General features: G+C 42.7%; 1 protein-coding gene across 1 annotated transcript; it reads left to right on the forward strand.

Moving 5' to 3' along the window:
• The first annotated feature begins 10,514 nt into the window (after positions 1–10,514).
• Positions 10,515–12,544, forward strand: LOC128100156 (nucleoside diphosphate kinase A-like). The gene has a single exon (XM_052722310.1). The coding sequence runs from the start codon at positions 11,919–11,921 to the stop codon at positions 12,372–12,374; it is 456 nt and encodes a 151-aa protein (XP_052578270.1). The 5' UTR covers positions 10,515–11,918; the 3' UTR covers positions 12,375–12,544.
• The last annotated feature ends 5,963 nt before the right edge of the window (positions 12,545–18,507 follow it).

The raw sequence follows: 18,507 nt of genomic DNA on the forward strand, positions 1-18,507 counted from the left end.
CAAGGCAAAGGACACTGTCAATAGGACAAAGTGGTAGCCTACAAAATGGGAAAAGATCTTCACCAAACCCACATCTGACAGAGGTCTGATTTCCAAATATATAAAGAACTCTAGAAACTAGATATACAAAAAATCCAATCAAAAAAGGGGGTACTTATCTAAACAGAGAATTTTCAACAGAAGAATCTAAAATGGCTGACATATACTTAAAGAAATGTTTAACATCCTTAGCCATCAGGGAAATGCAAATCAAAATGATTCTGAGATTCCATCTTATACCTGTTAGAATGACCAAGATCAAAAACTCTGATAGCTTATGTTGGAGAGGATGTGGAGCAAGGGGAACACTCCTCCATTGCTGGTGGGAGTGCAGCCACTTTGGAAATCAATATGGCAGTTTCTCAGAAAATTGGCAATTGATTACCTCAAGAACCAGCTATACCACTCTTGGGCATATACCCAAAGGATGCTTAATCATACCATAAGGACACTTGCACAACTATGTTCATAGAAGCCTTTTCATAATAGCCAGAATCTGGAAACAACCTACACATCTCTAAACTGAGGAATGGATAAAGAAAATGTGGTACATTTACACAATAGAGTCTTAATCAGCTGTTAAAAACAATGAAATCATAAAATTTGCAGGCAAATATATGGAACTAGAATAAAATCATCCTGGGTGAGGTAACCTAGACCCACAAAAACAAACATGGTATGTACTCACTTGTAAGTGGATATTATCTGTAAAGTGAAGGATGATCATACTACAATCCACAGACCAAGAGAGGCTAGATAACAAGGGCTCAGGAGGTTTATTTGGATCTTGCTCGGAAGGGGAAATAGAAGAGATTTCTTTGGTGGACTGGAGGCAAATGGGGTTGGGAACATGAGGAATCAGGTTGGGGAAGGTGGAGGAAGAGTCCCAAAAGAGACTACTGGAAAGGGGGGACATTTTGGGGTTAAGTAGAAACTGGGTACAAGGGAAACTCCCAGGAATCTACAAGGATGATCCCAGCTAAGACTCCTAGCAATATGGTATAAGTAGCCTGAACTGACCATTTCCTGTATTCAGGCAAGACTTCTAGTGGAGGGATTGGGACATCAACCCTGTCACATAACCTTTGACCTATGGTTTGTTCTGCCTATGAGATGTGCTGGGGTAAGGGTGGTGCAGAGATTGAGGGAGTGGCCAACCTATGACTGGTCCAGCCTGAGACCCATGCCATGAGAGGGAGCCAATCTCTGACACTGCCTGGAGTGCTAGGACCCAAAGGCTGGATGGTCCAGAGACCTACAATAGAACCAAATATGACTGGAGAAAAAAATGTCGATGTGATGATGCCTAATGATCTTCTGCTATACTCATAGATTGGTGCATAGCCCAGTAGTCAAAAAGAGAGGCTTTGTCAAGCAACTGATGGAAACAGATGCAGAGACCCACAGTCAAACATTAGGCCAAGCTTTAGGGAATCCTGCTGAAGAGAGGCAGGGAGGATTATAGGAGTCAGGGGGTCAAGGACATTGCAAGAAAACCCACAATATTAATGAACCTGGGCTCATAGGAGCTCAGAGTGTGAATCATCAACCAGGGAGCCTGCATGGGACTGACCTAGACCCTCTGCATATATGGGACAGCTGTGTAGCTTGATCTTATTGTGGGACTCCTAAAAGTGGAAGTAGGGGGCTAACTCTTTTGCTGGCTTTTGGGACCCTATTCCTCATACTGGGTCACCTTGCCCAGCCTTAATACAAGGGGAGGTGCTTAGTCTTACTGCAACTTGATATGCCATGTTTTGTTGATACCCATGGGAGGCCTGCTCTTTCCTGAACAGAAACAAAGGAGGAGTGGATTGGTGGGGCAGAGGTGGGGGGATGGGAATGAGAGGAGAGTAGGGAAAGGAAACAAAAAAGATGGACATGTTTATCCTGACTTAAGTATTACACATACACACACACACACACACACACACACACACACACACACACACACACACAAATACTACTATACTGAGGATTAGAATTAGACATACAAATTTTCTCTGGAGACACAAACATTCATAACAAACTTTTATTTTTTTGAGACAGGGTTTCTCTGTGTAGCCCTAGCAGTTCTGGAACTCACTCTGTAGATCAGATTGGCCTTGAACTCACAGATTTCCACTTGCCTCTGCCTCCTGAGTGATGGGATTAAAGGTGTGCACCGGGCCACCACCCAGCCACAACAAATGATTCTGTTTTTTTAATGTGTGTGTAGTGCCCAGAGGCTAGATGTTAGATTCCACTGGAGCTGGAGTTCCAGGCACTTATGTCATATGATGTGGGTCCTGGGACCTGACTCTAGTCCTCTGCCAGAGCTCCTCCTTTCCTTTAACATAACACAAATATGAACAATCATTGGTTTTTCTGTGTGGTGCTATGATGTTGAGGATTGAATGTAGTGCTTTCTCTGATATGCGTACTCTCTACCAACACTACAATGGCTTTTAAATGTAGAATGTGTTGTAAATCCCAGAAATCACTTGTAATTAAATTACTGACTATAGAGACTGAATGAAGATAAAACATGGATAATTTGGACTCTGAAATATGCCAGCTCTGATGTTACCCATTATGGAATGAAGGTCTCTAAATTTCTCAACCACGGATCATTTTGTTTAGGGTTGCCACAATAAAGCCACAAAGTGGATGGTATAAATAGTCATCTATCATCTCAGTTTTGTAGGCGTGCAATGGGAAATCTGTACGGTTGGCTCCATCTGAGTGCTGTGAGGAAGGAGTATTCTCCCTTCCAAGTCCTACCCAGGCCTGACCCTGCTTAGTTCCAAATAAGGCTCATTCTGTACACTATGGCCACAGCTAGAATGTATTTTTTGCATCCTCTGCAGTTCCTGATGCTTTGCTGGCAACTTTGGAGTTCCTGGGCTTATAGATCCTTCTCTCCTCTTCAAGTAGCATTTTCCTTACGTGTGTTCAAAGTTTCCCCTTTGTAAGGATACAAATGATATCATATTAGGCTAGATCAAGTGTTAGGATCCTGCTCTCACTCCAGCTGCACTCCAGCACATGTGCAGCTCGGAGTCTGGCGTCTTACATCACCAGAGGGCACGGGTGACTACGTACCTGCCACACTCGCCATGTGGTCACACAATCCCCGCCTTAAAAAGCCAGATTCGGACCCCCACCTCTCTGTGCTCTCTGCTCTGTGTTCTCTCTCTGTTCCCTGCTCTGATCTGCTCCCTCCCCCGCCAGGCCTGGCTCCTCCCTCCTATCCCCTCTTCTAATAAAGCTCTTTATAACTCTGGTAGTCGTGGCCATGGCCCGTGACTTTTCTGCCAGCAACCAGTGCCAGCAAACAGCACCATTTTACCCATCATTTGGTGCCGTGACTCCGATAGGAAATTCTACGCACTCAGCATCTGGAGCTGAATGTCAGAAACCTAGCAGAGTCTCCACCACACATACGATTGGTGAATCCCCTTTCCCACGGCTCTGCAACCTGAGGTATATTACTTACAACTGGACCTCCTGTGGGGGGGTCCTCAGACTGCGCTGGCAATGACATATTCTCTCCCTTGACGAAGGGGTCAATGCTTGTTGGACTCCCGGGTAGTCCACGTGCTGTGTATGCTCTGAGCCCTTACTCATACCGTGACGACAGTTTGGGTAACCTGTGCTGATTCATAGATCCTTCTTGCCTCAGGGATGCTAGAGATAGGAGCCTAGGATCCCGTTTTTTTTTATTTTAATTTTTTATTTTTCTCTCTTGGCGCTGCAGTCATGGCACAAATTCAGAGAAAATAATTTCATTATCTATGCTGTGGATATCACTCGATATAAATAAAGCACTGATTGGCCAGTGACCAGGCAGGAAGTATAGGCGGGACAAGGAGAGAGGAGAATTGAGGAAGGAGGAAGGAAAGGGAGACCAGCTGGAGCCACCGCCAGGACAAGGAAAATGTAAAGTACCGGTAAGCCACGAGCCACGTGGCAAAGTAAAGATTAATAGAAATGGGCTGAATATAAGAGTGAGAGCTAGACAATGATAGGCCTGAGCTAATGGCCAAGCAGTTTAAATAATGTAAGAGTCTGTGTGTTTGTTTTATAAGTGGGCTCTGGGACTGGCGGGACTTGGTGGTGGGAGCTGGAGAAAAATTCTCCAGCTACAATCTATCCTATTTTGGTAAGTCCAAAATGTATCTAATTTACTTTCTATCCTAATTAATCTTCAACTATAACTAACTAACCTTCAACTATAACTAACTAATCTTCAACTCCCTCAGAGACCCAAGAAGGAAATAATATTAGCTAACAAAAATAAAAACAGAAAGTGCATGCAAGCAACTTCCAAAAAATTTGTGAGTTGACAGAAACAGTCAGCTGCCTGGACAGTCACCTGAGGTTTCTCCGCAGTGCTGGGGCATCATCTTCAGTCTATAGGCTTAGCGTATCTGACAGACTCATTTGTGAAGTAGGATGTACACAAGGTCAACAGTTCAACCTCACACTGGGTGAGAGCAGTCCATATACCAGAAACACCTGAATTCCACTAGTGTCATGTCATGATTCAGGATTTTAAATTCTGGAAATTGTTGATGGTTTTTTAATTCAGCTGTCCATTCTTCTTGGCTGTGTATATATGGCTTCATCTCAGCATCCCGTTCTTCTTCACATCCCTCTATTAAATGCCAGTCTACTATTGAGAGGCGTGAGCTTAGTTACTCTTCAAGAATAACTGTTTCAGCTGCTGTTCCATTGCACATCAGAAGCCATCGGCCCACTGCCTGTTCAGCTGTCATCGAAGAAAAGGGCATGGTATGTTTTCCAGCTTGCAAAGGCCATTTCAGGGATGGTGCCATATTGTCCTGGCCTCAGAAGATGCCTTTTGATAAAGCCACAACCACATTTGTTTTTGCAAGAATCGGTAGTCCTTTGTTTCTTGTCCTGTCTGTCCTGTTTGTCAGCAGTAGATTCGAGGATACTTTGTTGTCCAGTGGCTAACTTTTGCCACAATGAAAGTTAACTCTATATGCAGTTTCTTCAATGCCCATATTTTCTCTGAAGTAGATTGGTACTGCCAGGAGCCGACATGTCTCATAGTCATAACAAAAAAGAAAAATTTTCTAAGTTATTAAAACATTTTAAATGCCATATTCTGTAGATCTCTGAAGGGTTTGAAGATGACCTGTCTAAAATATATCTGCTCAATTTTAAAAACATATCTAATATGACTACAAGTTCTATTGTAATGTCTAACTACCAACTTTCGTTTCTTTATATCCTAATAGTTGGTAATAATAACATTCAAGGATCAGAAAATTGCATTGTTAAATGAACGGTATAAGTATAATTAGAAATATACATATAACATTTTCTAACAATCTCAATTTCAATATATATAATTTGTATACAATATAAAACAATCCAATCCAATGTAAAGTATTTAAAACTAGTAATTGTCTTTTTCTTCTTTTCTTTTCTTTTCTTTCTCTTTTTTTTTAAACAAGAACCTTAAATCTAATCTCCTTTGCTTAGCCTTTTTCCTAACCCTTGACAACAACTTGTAACCAACCCCCCTAAACAATGAAAATTATCCCAGACCCAAAACTAATTAAAAAGACCAAAAAACCACCCGCCCCACACCACCTCTTTGGGAATGTGGGCGTCGTATTCTTAAAATTGCTTCCTGCTGGGTATGGGCGAAGTTATCTTTATCCTGAAAGAAAAATTTTAGGTTAATTGTCAAATTCTAGGAAAGGTAACTATATCCTTCATTATCCATTCTGTGTATAATGCCGAAGTTCAGGGTTTATCTCAAGTCCTTATTCAAGTAGTCTTTGAGACTGGATCATCTCAGCTAGTCATCTCAAAATTGCTCTGAGCACCTTGTAGTTCAAAGCTGATCTGTAGATGATGTTTGTCAGCTTAGTGATGTTATTATTGTCCATGTGGAATTGTTGTTGTTGTGGGGCCCCATCTTCTTCCTGGAGACTTCAGTTGATGTTAGGCCTGGCTGTGATTTCCTGCAGAAAACTGATAAGAGACTCGAACACAAAGACATATATATGCAGCTAATTGAAGCCATTTTTTTTCTAGAATTAATTAGTACTCTATATGACCATTCATATCGTAACAAAGTTTAAAATGTATATATATCTATATATCTATATATATTAATCTTGTAAATATTGATATAAAATTTATACTTTAAGAAAAGTTTAAAAAATCAGAATAGAATCAGTTGAGATTAGTAATAGAATAGTCCCTTAATTAATTTGGCTTTTCTCCTGTCCCATAGCAGAAGATGGCTCTTTTATTCTGGCATGATACAGGGGGTTTGCATTTTCCTTTTAACAACATGCTTGAGTTTAAAGAAGGAGAGAGCCATTCTCCAGCTCCATAGTCAGCTTTAAATTTTAATTGAACTGGGAGTATTAGAAGACCAATAGTGTTAAATCTTTAGAGAAAAGCAGAAACAAACATTTAGGAAGACATAAAATTTTTTAGATAATATATACCCATACGCCGTTTCACTCTGTTTCCTGGGATAGATGATTTGTCCCTTTTCTTCAGTTGTCTCATTTGTCCAGTGTTCTTCAGATTCCTTAACCTTCATTCTCCTAAAAGACAAAAACAAAAACCTTTCCCCAAGACTAATTTTGGGGATGTTCCTTTTTGGCAAGTTATTATCTGATTAAATGAAAAGGCATGTGTTACTGGTATAAGTTAGTTTAAATTGGATGTTCATGCTGGTTGATGAACTGTCACCTCCTCTAATTAGGAGGTTTCTCTTGTTCAAATCGAACCTTTATCAATTTTGATGGTACCCACAGCTTATCTTCTCCTGTAGAAACAAAAGCAAAACCCGTCCCCAACGTAACACATGCCCTGGTTTCCATTCTGAGGTCAGCATATCCTTAAAGTATATAGGCTGATTTAATTCTGTAGTTTTTTCTATTATCCAATGTCTCTCTGCAGCTGTTGTTCCTTTCTCACTGGCATTAAGAAAATTCAAAGTTAATAGAACATTATGAAGTCTGTTTCTGGGGGTTTTAGCATATCCTTTAGAGTTCTGTTTGATCTTTTTATAACTGCTTGACCTGTAGGATTATGTGGTATGCCTGTAATATGCTTTATATTGTAATAAGCAAAAAACTGTTTCATTTTAACAGAGACATATGATGGAGCATTGTCAGTTTTGATTTGTGCAGGTATACCCATGATGGCCATAACTTCTAGCAAATGAGTGATTACAGAATCAGCTTTTTCAGAACTCAAAGCAGTTGCCCATTGAAATCCTGAATAAGTATCTATTGTGTGGTGTACATATTTCAATTTTCCAAATTCTGCAAAGTGAAACACATCCATCTACCATATTTCATTCCTTTGAGTACCCTTTGGGTTACATCCTCCTGGTAATGGTGTTTGATTGTAGAAGGAACAAGTAGGACATTTCTTTACTATTTCTTTGGCTTATTGCCAGGTTATGGAAAAATCCTTTTTTAAACCTTTACTATTGACATGATGTTTTTTATGAAATTCTGAGGCCTCCAGCACATTTCCTATCAATAATTTATCAATCTCATCATTGCCTTGTGCTAGAGGGCCTGGCAGACCAGTATGGGATCAAATGTGAGTTATATATAAAGGATGACTCCTTTTCCTGATTGTATCTTGTAATTGAATAAATAGTGAAGTTAATTCTGAAGCATCAGGGATAAATTCTGCAGTCTCAATATGTAATACTGCTCTTTCAGCATACTGAGAGTCAGTTACTATATTGAGAGGTTCTGAAAAATCCATTAATACCAACAGAATAGCATAGAGTTCTGATTTTTGAACTGAATTATAAGGACTTTGAACCACTTTACTTAAATTTTCTGATTTGTAACCTGCCTTTCCTTGTTTGTTGGCATCTGTATAAAATGTACAAACTCCAGATGTGGGTTTTTCCCGTACAATTTGAGGCAAGATCCAATCAGCTCTCTTTATAAGATCAATTCTATCGCTTTTGGGATATTTGCTGTTAATTCATAGCGCGGATACCAGTAAATCTGGCTGCATAATGGCTTCATGGGAACTTCTGCCAGCGAATGGGCAAAGGAAAAGAGTTACGTTATCCTCAAGCTTTCTACTGAAGCTCTGAACCCTTCTCCCTCCCGCTACAGGCCCCCCCCCCCCAAGTGCAACAACTTCTGTCTATCTGACTTCCGCTTTCTGGTATTGGGTGGGCCACTCTTGCTGATTCTCACCCTAACTCACCTTAACTCCTCTCACTCATTCTCAAGCTGCTGTGAGAGGCACAGACAGGTCTGGAAGCAGGCTAGGATCCATGCAAATAAGTTTACAGTAAGCAGGATGGCTCTTAAGCCAGAGATCAGTTTATAGCCTGCCTCCTGGCAGGTCTACCTCCCTGATATAGGCATCTGGAGAGCAAGGATCCTGACCCCACAGGCGAAAGCTTCATCTGTGGCATTCAAGGTGTACCGGAGAGAGTTAAAAAAGCCTGAGAACAAAATTACCAAGTGCTGGCACACCCTGCCTCCCGAAAGCCATTGGATCCCTGTTCTAAGTGTGGAAAAAAAGGCCACACGGGCTAGTAAGTCCCTGACCAGTCCATCAGTTGAGTCTTGTTCAAAGTGCCGCCTAGAAAGACAACTGGTCAGCTGACTGCCCCCAGGCACCAAGAAGCAGGGGGACAAAGACCTCCAGCAGACCCAGGCTTGGCCACAGGTTCGCAGGGAACCCAGAACGCAGCATGGAATCAATTCATTTCTTTCCTTCTGGACACCAGAGCCATTGACCTGGTCCTGGGAGTTTTGGGGTCTCACCTCTCCTCATTTCCCTATTGTTGGGGTAGGGAGGACAGCCTTACTCACCCACCTCACCAGATTTAGTTGTATTTTCAGGTTTACTTCATGGGAAAGGATATTCCAGCTAAGATAGGAGCTTTCATTTCATTGCTCCCTCCATGTGCCTCACTTCAGACCTGTCAGGACTGCTTCTCTTCCTCATACACATAGACAGGGCCCTGATCTCTGCCTTGTCCCTAATTCCAAAAATAAATAAGTTCTCATGCACCACAAACTTTTCTCTTCCCAGTTCCTCTCCTAACTCACTGGTCAGCTAATGGTACAGGACCACCACAGAACTGGAGTCCAGAGATCATCAAGTAAGAAACTGTAACAGCTAAAAGGTATTTACACCCCCAGACCCCAAAGTGTCTGGGTTCTATCACCTGTGTTTCCTGGATGCTAAACTAGTAAGGAAAACAGGTGCCTTAAATAATCTGTCTCTGATAAAGCTTAAAAACACGTTCTGATCTGTCTCTCTCATTAACACTAACCAATACAAGCAGAGTACTAAATGCTACCATGGTCAGTAATTTTCTTATGGCTGCTTCTTAAAATGTTCAAAATTTCTTAAATTTCTCCCAAGCTCCAGAAACCAGCTTAAATCCATCTGGACAGGTCAGATCTACTTCAGGCTTTTCCTGTCTCACCAGCATCCTGTCAGACACAAAAGCAACCGGGGTGCCAAGCCAAGAGGGATGGACAGCTCCAGAGCTGCAGGACAGCCTTACCCACCATCCCAGGATGCCTGTCTACCTCTAAGACCCCCTTCCCTATTCCCCCTAAGAGCCAAGTGGTACCCAAGTCAGCTGGAAACAGTTTTTCCTGGAGAAATGACGCCCCTATTCCCATTCACTCGCTTTTTTATAATAAGCAAAAAGTCTGGAATGTTAGGATCCTGCTGCACTCCAGCTGCACTCTGGCACATGCGCGGAGTGTCTGGCGTCTTACATCATCAGGGGGCACGGGCAACTATGTACCTGCCACATCCGCCACGCGGTCACACAATCCCCGCCTTAAAAAGCCAGGTTCGGACCCCCACCTCTCTCTCTGTGCTCTCTGCTCTGTGTTCTCTCTCTGTTCCCTGCTCTGATCTGCTCCCTCCCCCGCCAGGCCTGGCTCCTCCCTCCTATCCCCTCTTCTAATAAAGCTCTTTATGGCCATGGCCCGTGACCTTTCTGCAGGTAACCAGCGCCATTTACCCATCATTAAGGGCCAACTCCATTTTTCTTTCTTTAAATACATTTCTAAATATATAATTTATTTTTATTTTATGTTCATTGGTGTTTTGCCTGCATGTATGTCTGTGTGAGAGTGTCAGAAGCCCTGGAACTGGAGTTGCAGACAGGTGTGAGCTGCCAAGTTGGTGCTGGGAATTGAATCACGGTCCTCTGGAAGAGCATCTGAACTGCTGAGCTATCTCTCCAGCCCCTCTTTTTTTTTGTATAGACAAGATTTCACTGTGTAGCCCTGGCTGACCTGGAACTCACTATGCAGACATGGCTGGTTTTAAACTCAAATATACCCACCCAGATGTCTGCCTCTACCTTCTGAGTGCTAGGATTAACCTACAGATAATGAAGGTTACCATCTAAACATGAATTTTGGGAGTATACAATTCAATCCATGACACCCAATATATTTATGTACAAACCACTTTATTGAAATAATAATTGTATAAATTATAATTCCTATACAAGGATAAAACCCACATCTCTGACTTACACATCCAACTTCCCACAAACAAAAACAAGTAACTCAACACAGTAGAGAGTAACATCAATTAGCACAGCCAAAACTGAAACATGCCACTACAACTGTAATAGACTGGGGAGGGGGTTCTCCAACCCCTCAGATGTCCTTTGTAAACATCTGTAGTGTTTTTTAGTGAGTAGTGACCTTCTGAAATATGCTACTATAGGTTGATGTTTCAAGAACATCTGTTTTCACTATATGAAACTGAGGATGGTTTAAATATATCATCCACCCACCCCCCAGTGTAGTTAAGTATTTCTGTGATTTTAGGAGTTACTGCTTTTTTGATATCCAAAGTGTGAAATTAGACTTTAAGGCTGTACTTTAATTCTTGGTGTGTTGCCTTAAAATATATTCTCATTAACATTTAATGGAAAATAAAGTTGTATGTTGATATTTCAGTGCTGTGGAATAATCTGTACATTGTGAAGATTTGTCACTTAGATTGGTTTAATGAAGAAGCTGACTGGCCAACAGCTGAACAGGAGAAGGTTAGGTAGGAGAGCCAAACTGAAAATGCTGAGAGAAAGAAGGGCGGAGCTGGGGAGTCAAGAGCAGATGCAGGGAGTAGCAAGATGCCCTACTGAGAAAAGGTACCGAGCCACATGACAAAGCAAGATAAGAAATATGGGCTAATTTAAATGTAAGAGTTAGCTAGTAACAAGCCTGAGCTACTGGCTGAGCATTTAAAATTAATACTAAGCCTTTGTGTCGTTGCTTGGGAGCAGCTTGTGGGACAGAAACTTCTACCAACACTACAGTGTGGCTGAAAACTCTTTTTAAAAGGTTATAGTAGGGTCTGGACAATGTCTCAGTGGTTAAGAGCACTGACTGCTCTTCCAGAGGACCCAGGTTTAATTCCTATCATTCACATGGCAGGTTACAACTGTCTGTAACTCCAGTTCTAGGGGACCCAAAACCTTCATACAGACATACATTCAGGCAAAACACCAAATGCACATAAAACATAAACAAAAGTTATAATTGAGGCCCTGTGAGATGCAAAGCCTGGGGAGAGCCACATGGTAGAAGAAAACCTTCAAGTTGTCCTCTGCCTCCAAATAAGCACTGTGCTTCTAACCCCTCAACAGATCAAGAAATGAAAAACAAAACATTATACTGTGTAGCTGACTTGTCTTTCTCCTGAGTGAGTATGCCCCAGGTTAGGAAGGGGAAGTAAGTTTTACAAGTTCATAGAAAATTAAAATCCATGAGTTTGTTCTGTAGTTATCTTGGGCTTGCTTTTTGTGGAGGTTTGAATGAAAATGGCTCCCAAAGCCAGAGTGAGAGACCAGGCTTCTGAAGGGGACCATGGCCAACAGTGAGCGCACCTTCATTGCTATCAAGCCTGATGGGGTCCAGCGGGGGCTCGTGGGAGAGATCATCAAGCGTTTTGAACAGAAGGGATTCTGCCTTGTTGGTCTGAAATTTATGCAGGCTTCAGAGGACCTTCTCAAGGAGCACTACATCGACCTGAAGGACCGTCCCTTCTTTGCTGGCCTCGTGAAATACATGCACTCAGGACCAGTGGTTGCTATGGTCTGGGAGGGGCTGAATGTGGTGAAGACAGGCCGGGTGATGCTCGGAGAGACCAACCCCGCAGACTCTAAACCTGGGACCATTCGAGGAGACTTTTGCATCCAAGTTGGCAGGAACATCATTCATGGCAGCGATTCTGTGGAGAGTGCAGAGGAGATCAGCTTGTGGTTTCAGCCTGAGGAGTTGGTGGATTACAAGAGCTGTGCACAAAACTGTATCTATGAGTGACAGGAGGCACCTGCTCTTCCTCTCTACCTACCCCTGTTCTCATAGGCAAGGGACCAGCAACTCTAGACATTTCTGGAACTTCCTTTGTCCTGGAAGGAGCCTCTGGGAGCTGTGACTCCCTGTACAGTGTTAAGTGCGTGCCACTGGTGGATTAAAGTGTTTTATCTCCACACACACACACACAAAAAAGAAAAGAAAATGGCCCCCAAAGGTTCATAGGGAGTGACACTACTTAAAAGGATTAGGACATGTGGCCTTGTTGGAAGATTCTTTTATTATTTATTTAATTCAATTACTTAGTTTTTGGTGTGTATGTGCACAGTGCACCCATATGCCACAGGCACACACAGAAATCACAGGACAACCTTGAGTGTTGGCCCTTACTTTCCACCTTGACATAGGGTCACTTGTTCACTGCTGTGAATCAGACTCTGCCTGGCCCAAATGAGCAAGGTATTTCCGTTTCTGCCTCTTGTCTTGATGTAGGAGTGCTGGATTAGAGATTCATTCTACTGCACCCAGGTTTACTGGGTTCTGGGATCCGATCTCATGTCCTCACTCTCCGATGATGAGCACTCTACTCACTGAGCCGTGACCCTGCATTGGTCTTACTTTTTTTCTTTTTGAGACAGGGTTTCTCTATGTAGTCCTGGCTGTCCTGTCCTGGAGATGAGGGTGGCCTTGAACTCACACAGATCCAGCTGACTCTTGAGTGCTGGTATTAAAGTTGAGCATCACACCATCATGCCCAGCTGGTCTTTTAAGCCTCCCTATACCATTTGTGTGTGAATGTGCGTTCACTTTCATGTGTGCTTATGGTGGCCAGAGTATGCTTGAAAAATGAGGACATGACTACTCCTAGGTATGGTCGAGAAGGGCTTTATTGTAGATGAGGGAGAGAACAGCCAGAGGCGTCTGGAAGGGTCCAGACCAAACCAGGCCATGGGAGGAGGGATGGGGAAGAGTGAGAGAGGGACCAGGAGCCGAGAGAGCCTGTAGCCAAAATGGCTGACTTGTATAGGAATCTAAAAATAGAGGAAAGGAAGCCCCGCCCCCGGGCTGGAGAGGTTTAGGGTAGGGGCGGGATGAGAAGTGCTGGGAGGAGCCGCAGGTGCTGAGTGAGACTGGTCCTAAAGAAACCTTTGGGACCTGACAGCTTTTTGCTGCAAGAAAGGAATCATTGAAAGAAAACCGATTTATAGTCAGAACACAGACACAATTTCAGTTGTTTTATATAGTCTTTTGAAAAGGCTGGGTGTGGTGGTATATACCTTTAAAGCCAGCACTGGAAGGCAGAGGCAGGAGGATCTCTGTGAATTTGAGGTTAACCTGGTCTACTAGTGAGATCCTATTTTTTTTTAAGCCTTGGAAACCCCTTTTAAGCTCAGATGAGGCAGAACACCCACCTGCCATAGGTTGAGGTACCCAGTAAGCAGCTTACTAACACAGTGAGGTTCTGACAGTGTGACTGACACTACAGAGCTAATGATGATTCTGGAGCCAGAATTCCCCTGCTCAGAAACAAAGTAAAGGATATGTGGGATGCAAGTTCACAAACTGGGTACAGGGCTGGGTCTTAAAATCTAGATGTTTTCTTCACACTTTGCCACATGTAGTTTTGAGGTCATGATATATTGTGCTTTGCTCACCATATCTTGGCTAAACTAGATCCCTCTTCCCAGAGCACTGACTAGAAAAACATTAAGCTTTCTTTTCCTCACCCCCTTTCTAGAAATAGCCATCAAAACAATATGACGTTGTTTCATATAAAAACCCTGGGTTCAAAATTAATCCTCAAAGAGGCATTTAAGAATGGTTCCTACTTCCTCTGCTGGGCTCTCCTGACTCCGCCCTATACCTGCTTCCTGCTTTGTGGTTGCTACTGGCTCACCAAGGAAGCTTTATACAGTGGCTGTGCCTTCACCTACAGTTCTCACTTTTATTTTCCTCTTATTTTCTCCTTCCCAAGCTCAAGAACATACTCAAACTGCAAGAAAGATTGTGGTTAAGAAACTGGTTCTGCAGGCTGAAGAGATGCCTCAGTGGTTAAGAGCACTGGCTGGGTTCAATTCCCAGCACCCACATGGCAGCTCACAACTGTCTGCAACTCCAGGATCCAACACCCTCACACAGATATACATATAGGCAAAATATCAATGTACATTAAAAACAACAAACAAACAAAAAACCCCACAACTTGTTATGTTGGCCAGGTGGTAGAGGTAAATACCTTTAATCTCAGCACTCAGGAGGCAGAGACAAGACGTGTTTGAGGCTAGCCTGGTGTATAAAGTGAGTTCCAGGACAGTCAGGGATACACAGAGAAACCTGTCTCAAAAATATCAAAAAAAAACCCCCAAAACCAAAAAAAATTGGTTATGCTTGTATTTATTGTAAAATAATATTAGTGGTGAAAATGTGGCCTGCCTGGAGGTGGTGGCTTACACCTTTAATCACAGCACTTGGGAGGCAGAGGCAGGTAGATTTCTGTAATTTCAAGGTCAACCTGGTCTACTAAGTGATTTCAGAGAGCTAGGATTGTTACACAGAGAAACCCTGTCTCGAAAAACGAAAAAAAGAAGCAAAAGAAAAAGAAAAATATGGCCCATAAGTTTACAATCTTGACAGTTTCTCTAAGTTTCAAGGAGTGAAAAGAACTCAAAGGTAGTCCCCTCACTCCCCAGAACTCTCCTGAAAGCCTCCTAGGAAGACTTCCTTGACAGTTCATCACCAGGTCCAGGAGAAAGTGAGGCACAAGCAACCTCAAAGAAATTCAGAAGTTAAAAAGAAGAGTGCAGGTCCTTGGCAGGAAATCAGCACTCTATCTCTGCAAGATGCTGGGCAGCAGGCTACGTACTGGGGCAGTCAGGGTTTGAGAGATGAGCTGGGGAGCTGTTAGCAGTTAGGTGACATTATGGGCATTTTCAGGATTGGCCAGGGAGAATACTGTGAGGTGAAGAAAGGCCTTCAGATAGACTGTTTGAGAAGTGTATAATACTGTAAAAAGGGCTCCTTTTGAGATACTAAAGTGACAAGCAACCGTCCAAAGCAGTAATTCTCCCCCAATGTCACTCACTCTTCATTTACTGAAAACATTACTTTTGGATACTCTACGTTGAAACAAAGGCTAGTGGCTCCTTTCTACACTTGACTCTGACCTCTCAGTATTTATGTTTTAAATAGTCACCCGGGGGGAAGACAGCTGAGTGGGCAAGAGCACTTGCTGCTCTTGCCGAGGACCTGAGTTCAGATCCCAGCTCCACACTGGGTAGCTCACAACCTCATGTAAATCCAGTTTCAGGGGAATCTGTTGTCCTTTTCTGGCCTCCATGGGCACCCACATGCACATACACAGAGAGAAACAAACAAAAATCTTTAAATCAAAACAAAACTCACAGGCCTGGTGATGTGGTTCAGTGGGTAGCAGAAGAGCCCATTGTTTGCTTTTTAAAAAAGCCTATTTGGTAAGTTCCAGGCCAGTGAGAGATCCTGTCAAAAAAGAAAAGATGGACAACATCTAAGGACCAACACTGAGGCTGTTCTCTGGCTTGCATATTATGTACATGTAGACACACACACACACACACACACACACAATCACACAAAGAGGAGCTGATGACAGCAGTAGACATTCTTTCCCAGTCAAGCATTATTAGGTATGATACAGTTGAAAGGAAATGGCTGGTTATACAGAGGCCGTGTTTTACTGCCTATTATCCTTGGACTTAGTTATAATAAGTATGTTTTATAGCACAGTACTGTCCTTAGGTTTCTGTCTACTCAGCTGCTTTCCTATTGTAAAGGGCAAGGAGACCATGAGGTCAAGAACCTGGGAGCCTAATATCTTCCACACTTCCCAGATCCTGGGGCACACTAAGCTGTTGATTATGTCACTATTTTCTCTTAAACACATCATGTATATGCATGGATTTTTTTTTTTTTTTTTTTTTTTTTTGTATAGGGGGTGGAGAGTCAGGTCAGGAGAATGGAATCAGTTGGGAACTTTGAAAATTCTAAATTTAAACTTGACTTTCCAGAATACCGTAGACGTCACTTTGTCCAAAGCAGCAGAACAGATTTGTTTTAGTTACTATTCTATTGCTGTGAAGAGATATCAGGACAAGGCAATGTTTTAAAGGAAAGCATTTAATTGGGGACTTGCTTACAGTTTCAGAGCATTAGTCCACTATTATCAGGACAGGAAACAGACAGGCATGATGCTGGAGCAGCAGTTGAGAGCTTTACATCCTGATCCAGAGGCAGCAGGCAGAGAAACAGAGCCTGGCATGAGCTTTTGAAACCTCAAAGCCCACCCCAATGATACACCTATTCTAACAAAGCCACACCTCCTAATCCTTCCCAAACAATTTCACTAACTGGAACCAAACACTCAAACAAGCCTGTGGGGGACATTCTCATTCAAACTACCACAATATTTTACTTGAATTTGTTATTTTGATTTATAAGGTGCATGAGCCTCCACAACCATATTCTTGCTCAGATTCATTAAGTTTAAAAGCAGGCCTGTTCCACTTTGGAAATCAATATGGCGCTTTCTTAGAAAATTGGGAATCAATCTCCCCCAAGATCCAGCTATACCACTCTTGGGCATATACCCAAGAAATGCTCAACCACACCATAAGAGCACTTGTTCAGCTATGTTCATATCAGCATTGTTTGTAATAGCCAGAACATGGAAACAACCCAGATGCCCTTCAACTGAAGAATGGATAAACAAAATGTGGTACATATACACAATGGAATACTACTCAGCAGAAAAAAACAATGGCATCATGAGGTTTGCAGACAAATGGACGGATCTAGAAAAAATCATCCTGAGTGAGGTAACCCAGACTCAGAAAGACAAACATGGTATGTACTCACTCATAGCAGGATACTAGACATGAAACAAGGATGAATTGTCTGCTACTCACACCACCAGGGAGGCTACCCGGAAAACAGGACCCCAAGAAAGACACAGGGATCGCCCAATGACAGAGAAATGGAATGAGATCTACATGAACAGCCTGGACATGAGTGGGGGTAATGAAAGGCGAGGGTCGAGGGAAAGAGAGCTTGGGGGAGCGGGAGATCCCAGCCGGATCAACAACAGAGAGGGAGAACAAGGAATAGGAGACCATGGTAAATGAAGACCACATGAGAACAGGAAGAAGCAAAGTGCTAGAGAGGCCCACAGAAATCCACAAAGATACCCACACAACAGACTGCCGGCAATGGTCGAGAGACAGCCCGAACTGACCTACTCTGGTGATGGGATGGCCAAACACCCTAGTTGTTGTGCTAGAAACCTCATCCAACTACTGAGGGATCTGGATGCAGAGATCCATGGCTAGGCCCTGGGTGGATATCTGGGAGTCCAATCAACGAGAATGAGGAGGGTTTATATGAGCGAGAATTGTTGAGACCAAGGTTGGATAAAGCACAGGGACAAATAGCCAAATGAATGGAAACACATGAACTATGAACCAATGGCTGAGGGGTCCACACTGGATCAGGCCCTCCGAATGGGTGAGACAGTTGATTGGCTTGATCTGTTTGGGAGGCATCCAGGCAGTGGGACCAGATCTTGTGCTCATTGCATGAGTTGGCTGTTTGAAACCTGGGGCCTATGCAGGATTGTTTGGCTTGGCCTGGGAGGAGGGGACTAGACCTACCTGGACTGAGTCTACCAGGTTGACCTCAGTCTGCGGGGAAGGCTTTGCCCTGGAGGAGATGGGAATGGGGGGGGGGCGTTGGGGGGAAGGTGAGGGGGACGGGAGGGGGGAGAACAAGGGAATCCGTGACCGATATGTAGAACTGAATTGTATTGCAAAATAAATTAAAATAAATTTAAAAAAAAAAAAAAAAAAAAAAAAACACCAAGCAATACATAAGATTTATTAGAAAGAACACCAAGTTACCCATGGAGATTCTAAAAGGTAGAAGGACATGGATGTTCTACAAACTCTAAGAGACTGGTTTTTTCCTCAGACTACTATACTGAGGAAAACTTTCAATCACAGTAGACAGAGAAAAGAAGACATTTCATAATAAAAAAAAAAAAAAAAAAAAAAAAAAAAAAAAAAAAAAAAAAAAGCAGGCCTGTTAGCAGTATATTATGGGGCAAGAAATA

Source organism: Peromyscus californicus, unplaced genomic scaffold (assembly GCF_007827085.1).
Source record: "Peromyscus californicus insignis strain IS unplaced genomic scaffold, ASM782708v3 Scaffold_6__1_contigs__length_162567912, whole genome shotgun sequence".
In the NCBI taxonomy this organism is placed as follows: domain Eukaryota; kingdom Metazoa; phylum Chordata; class Mammalia; order Rodentia; family Cricetidae; genus Peromyscus; species Peromyscus californicus.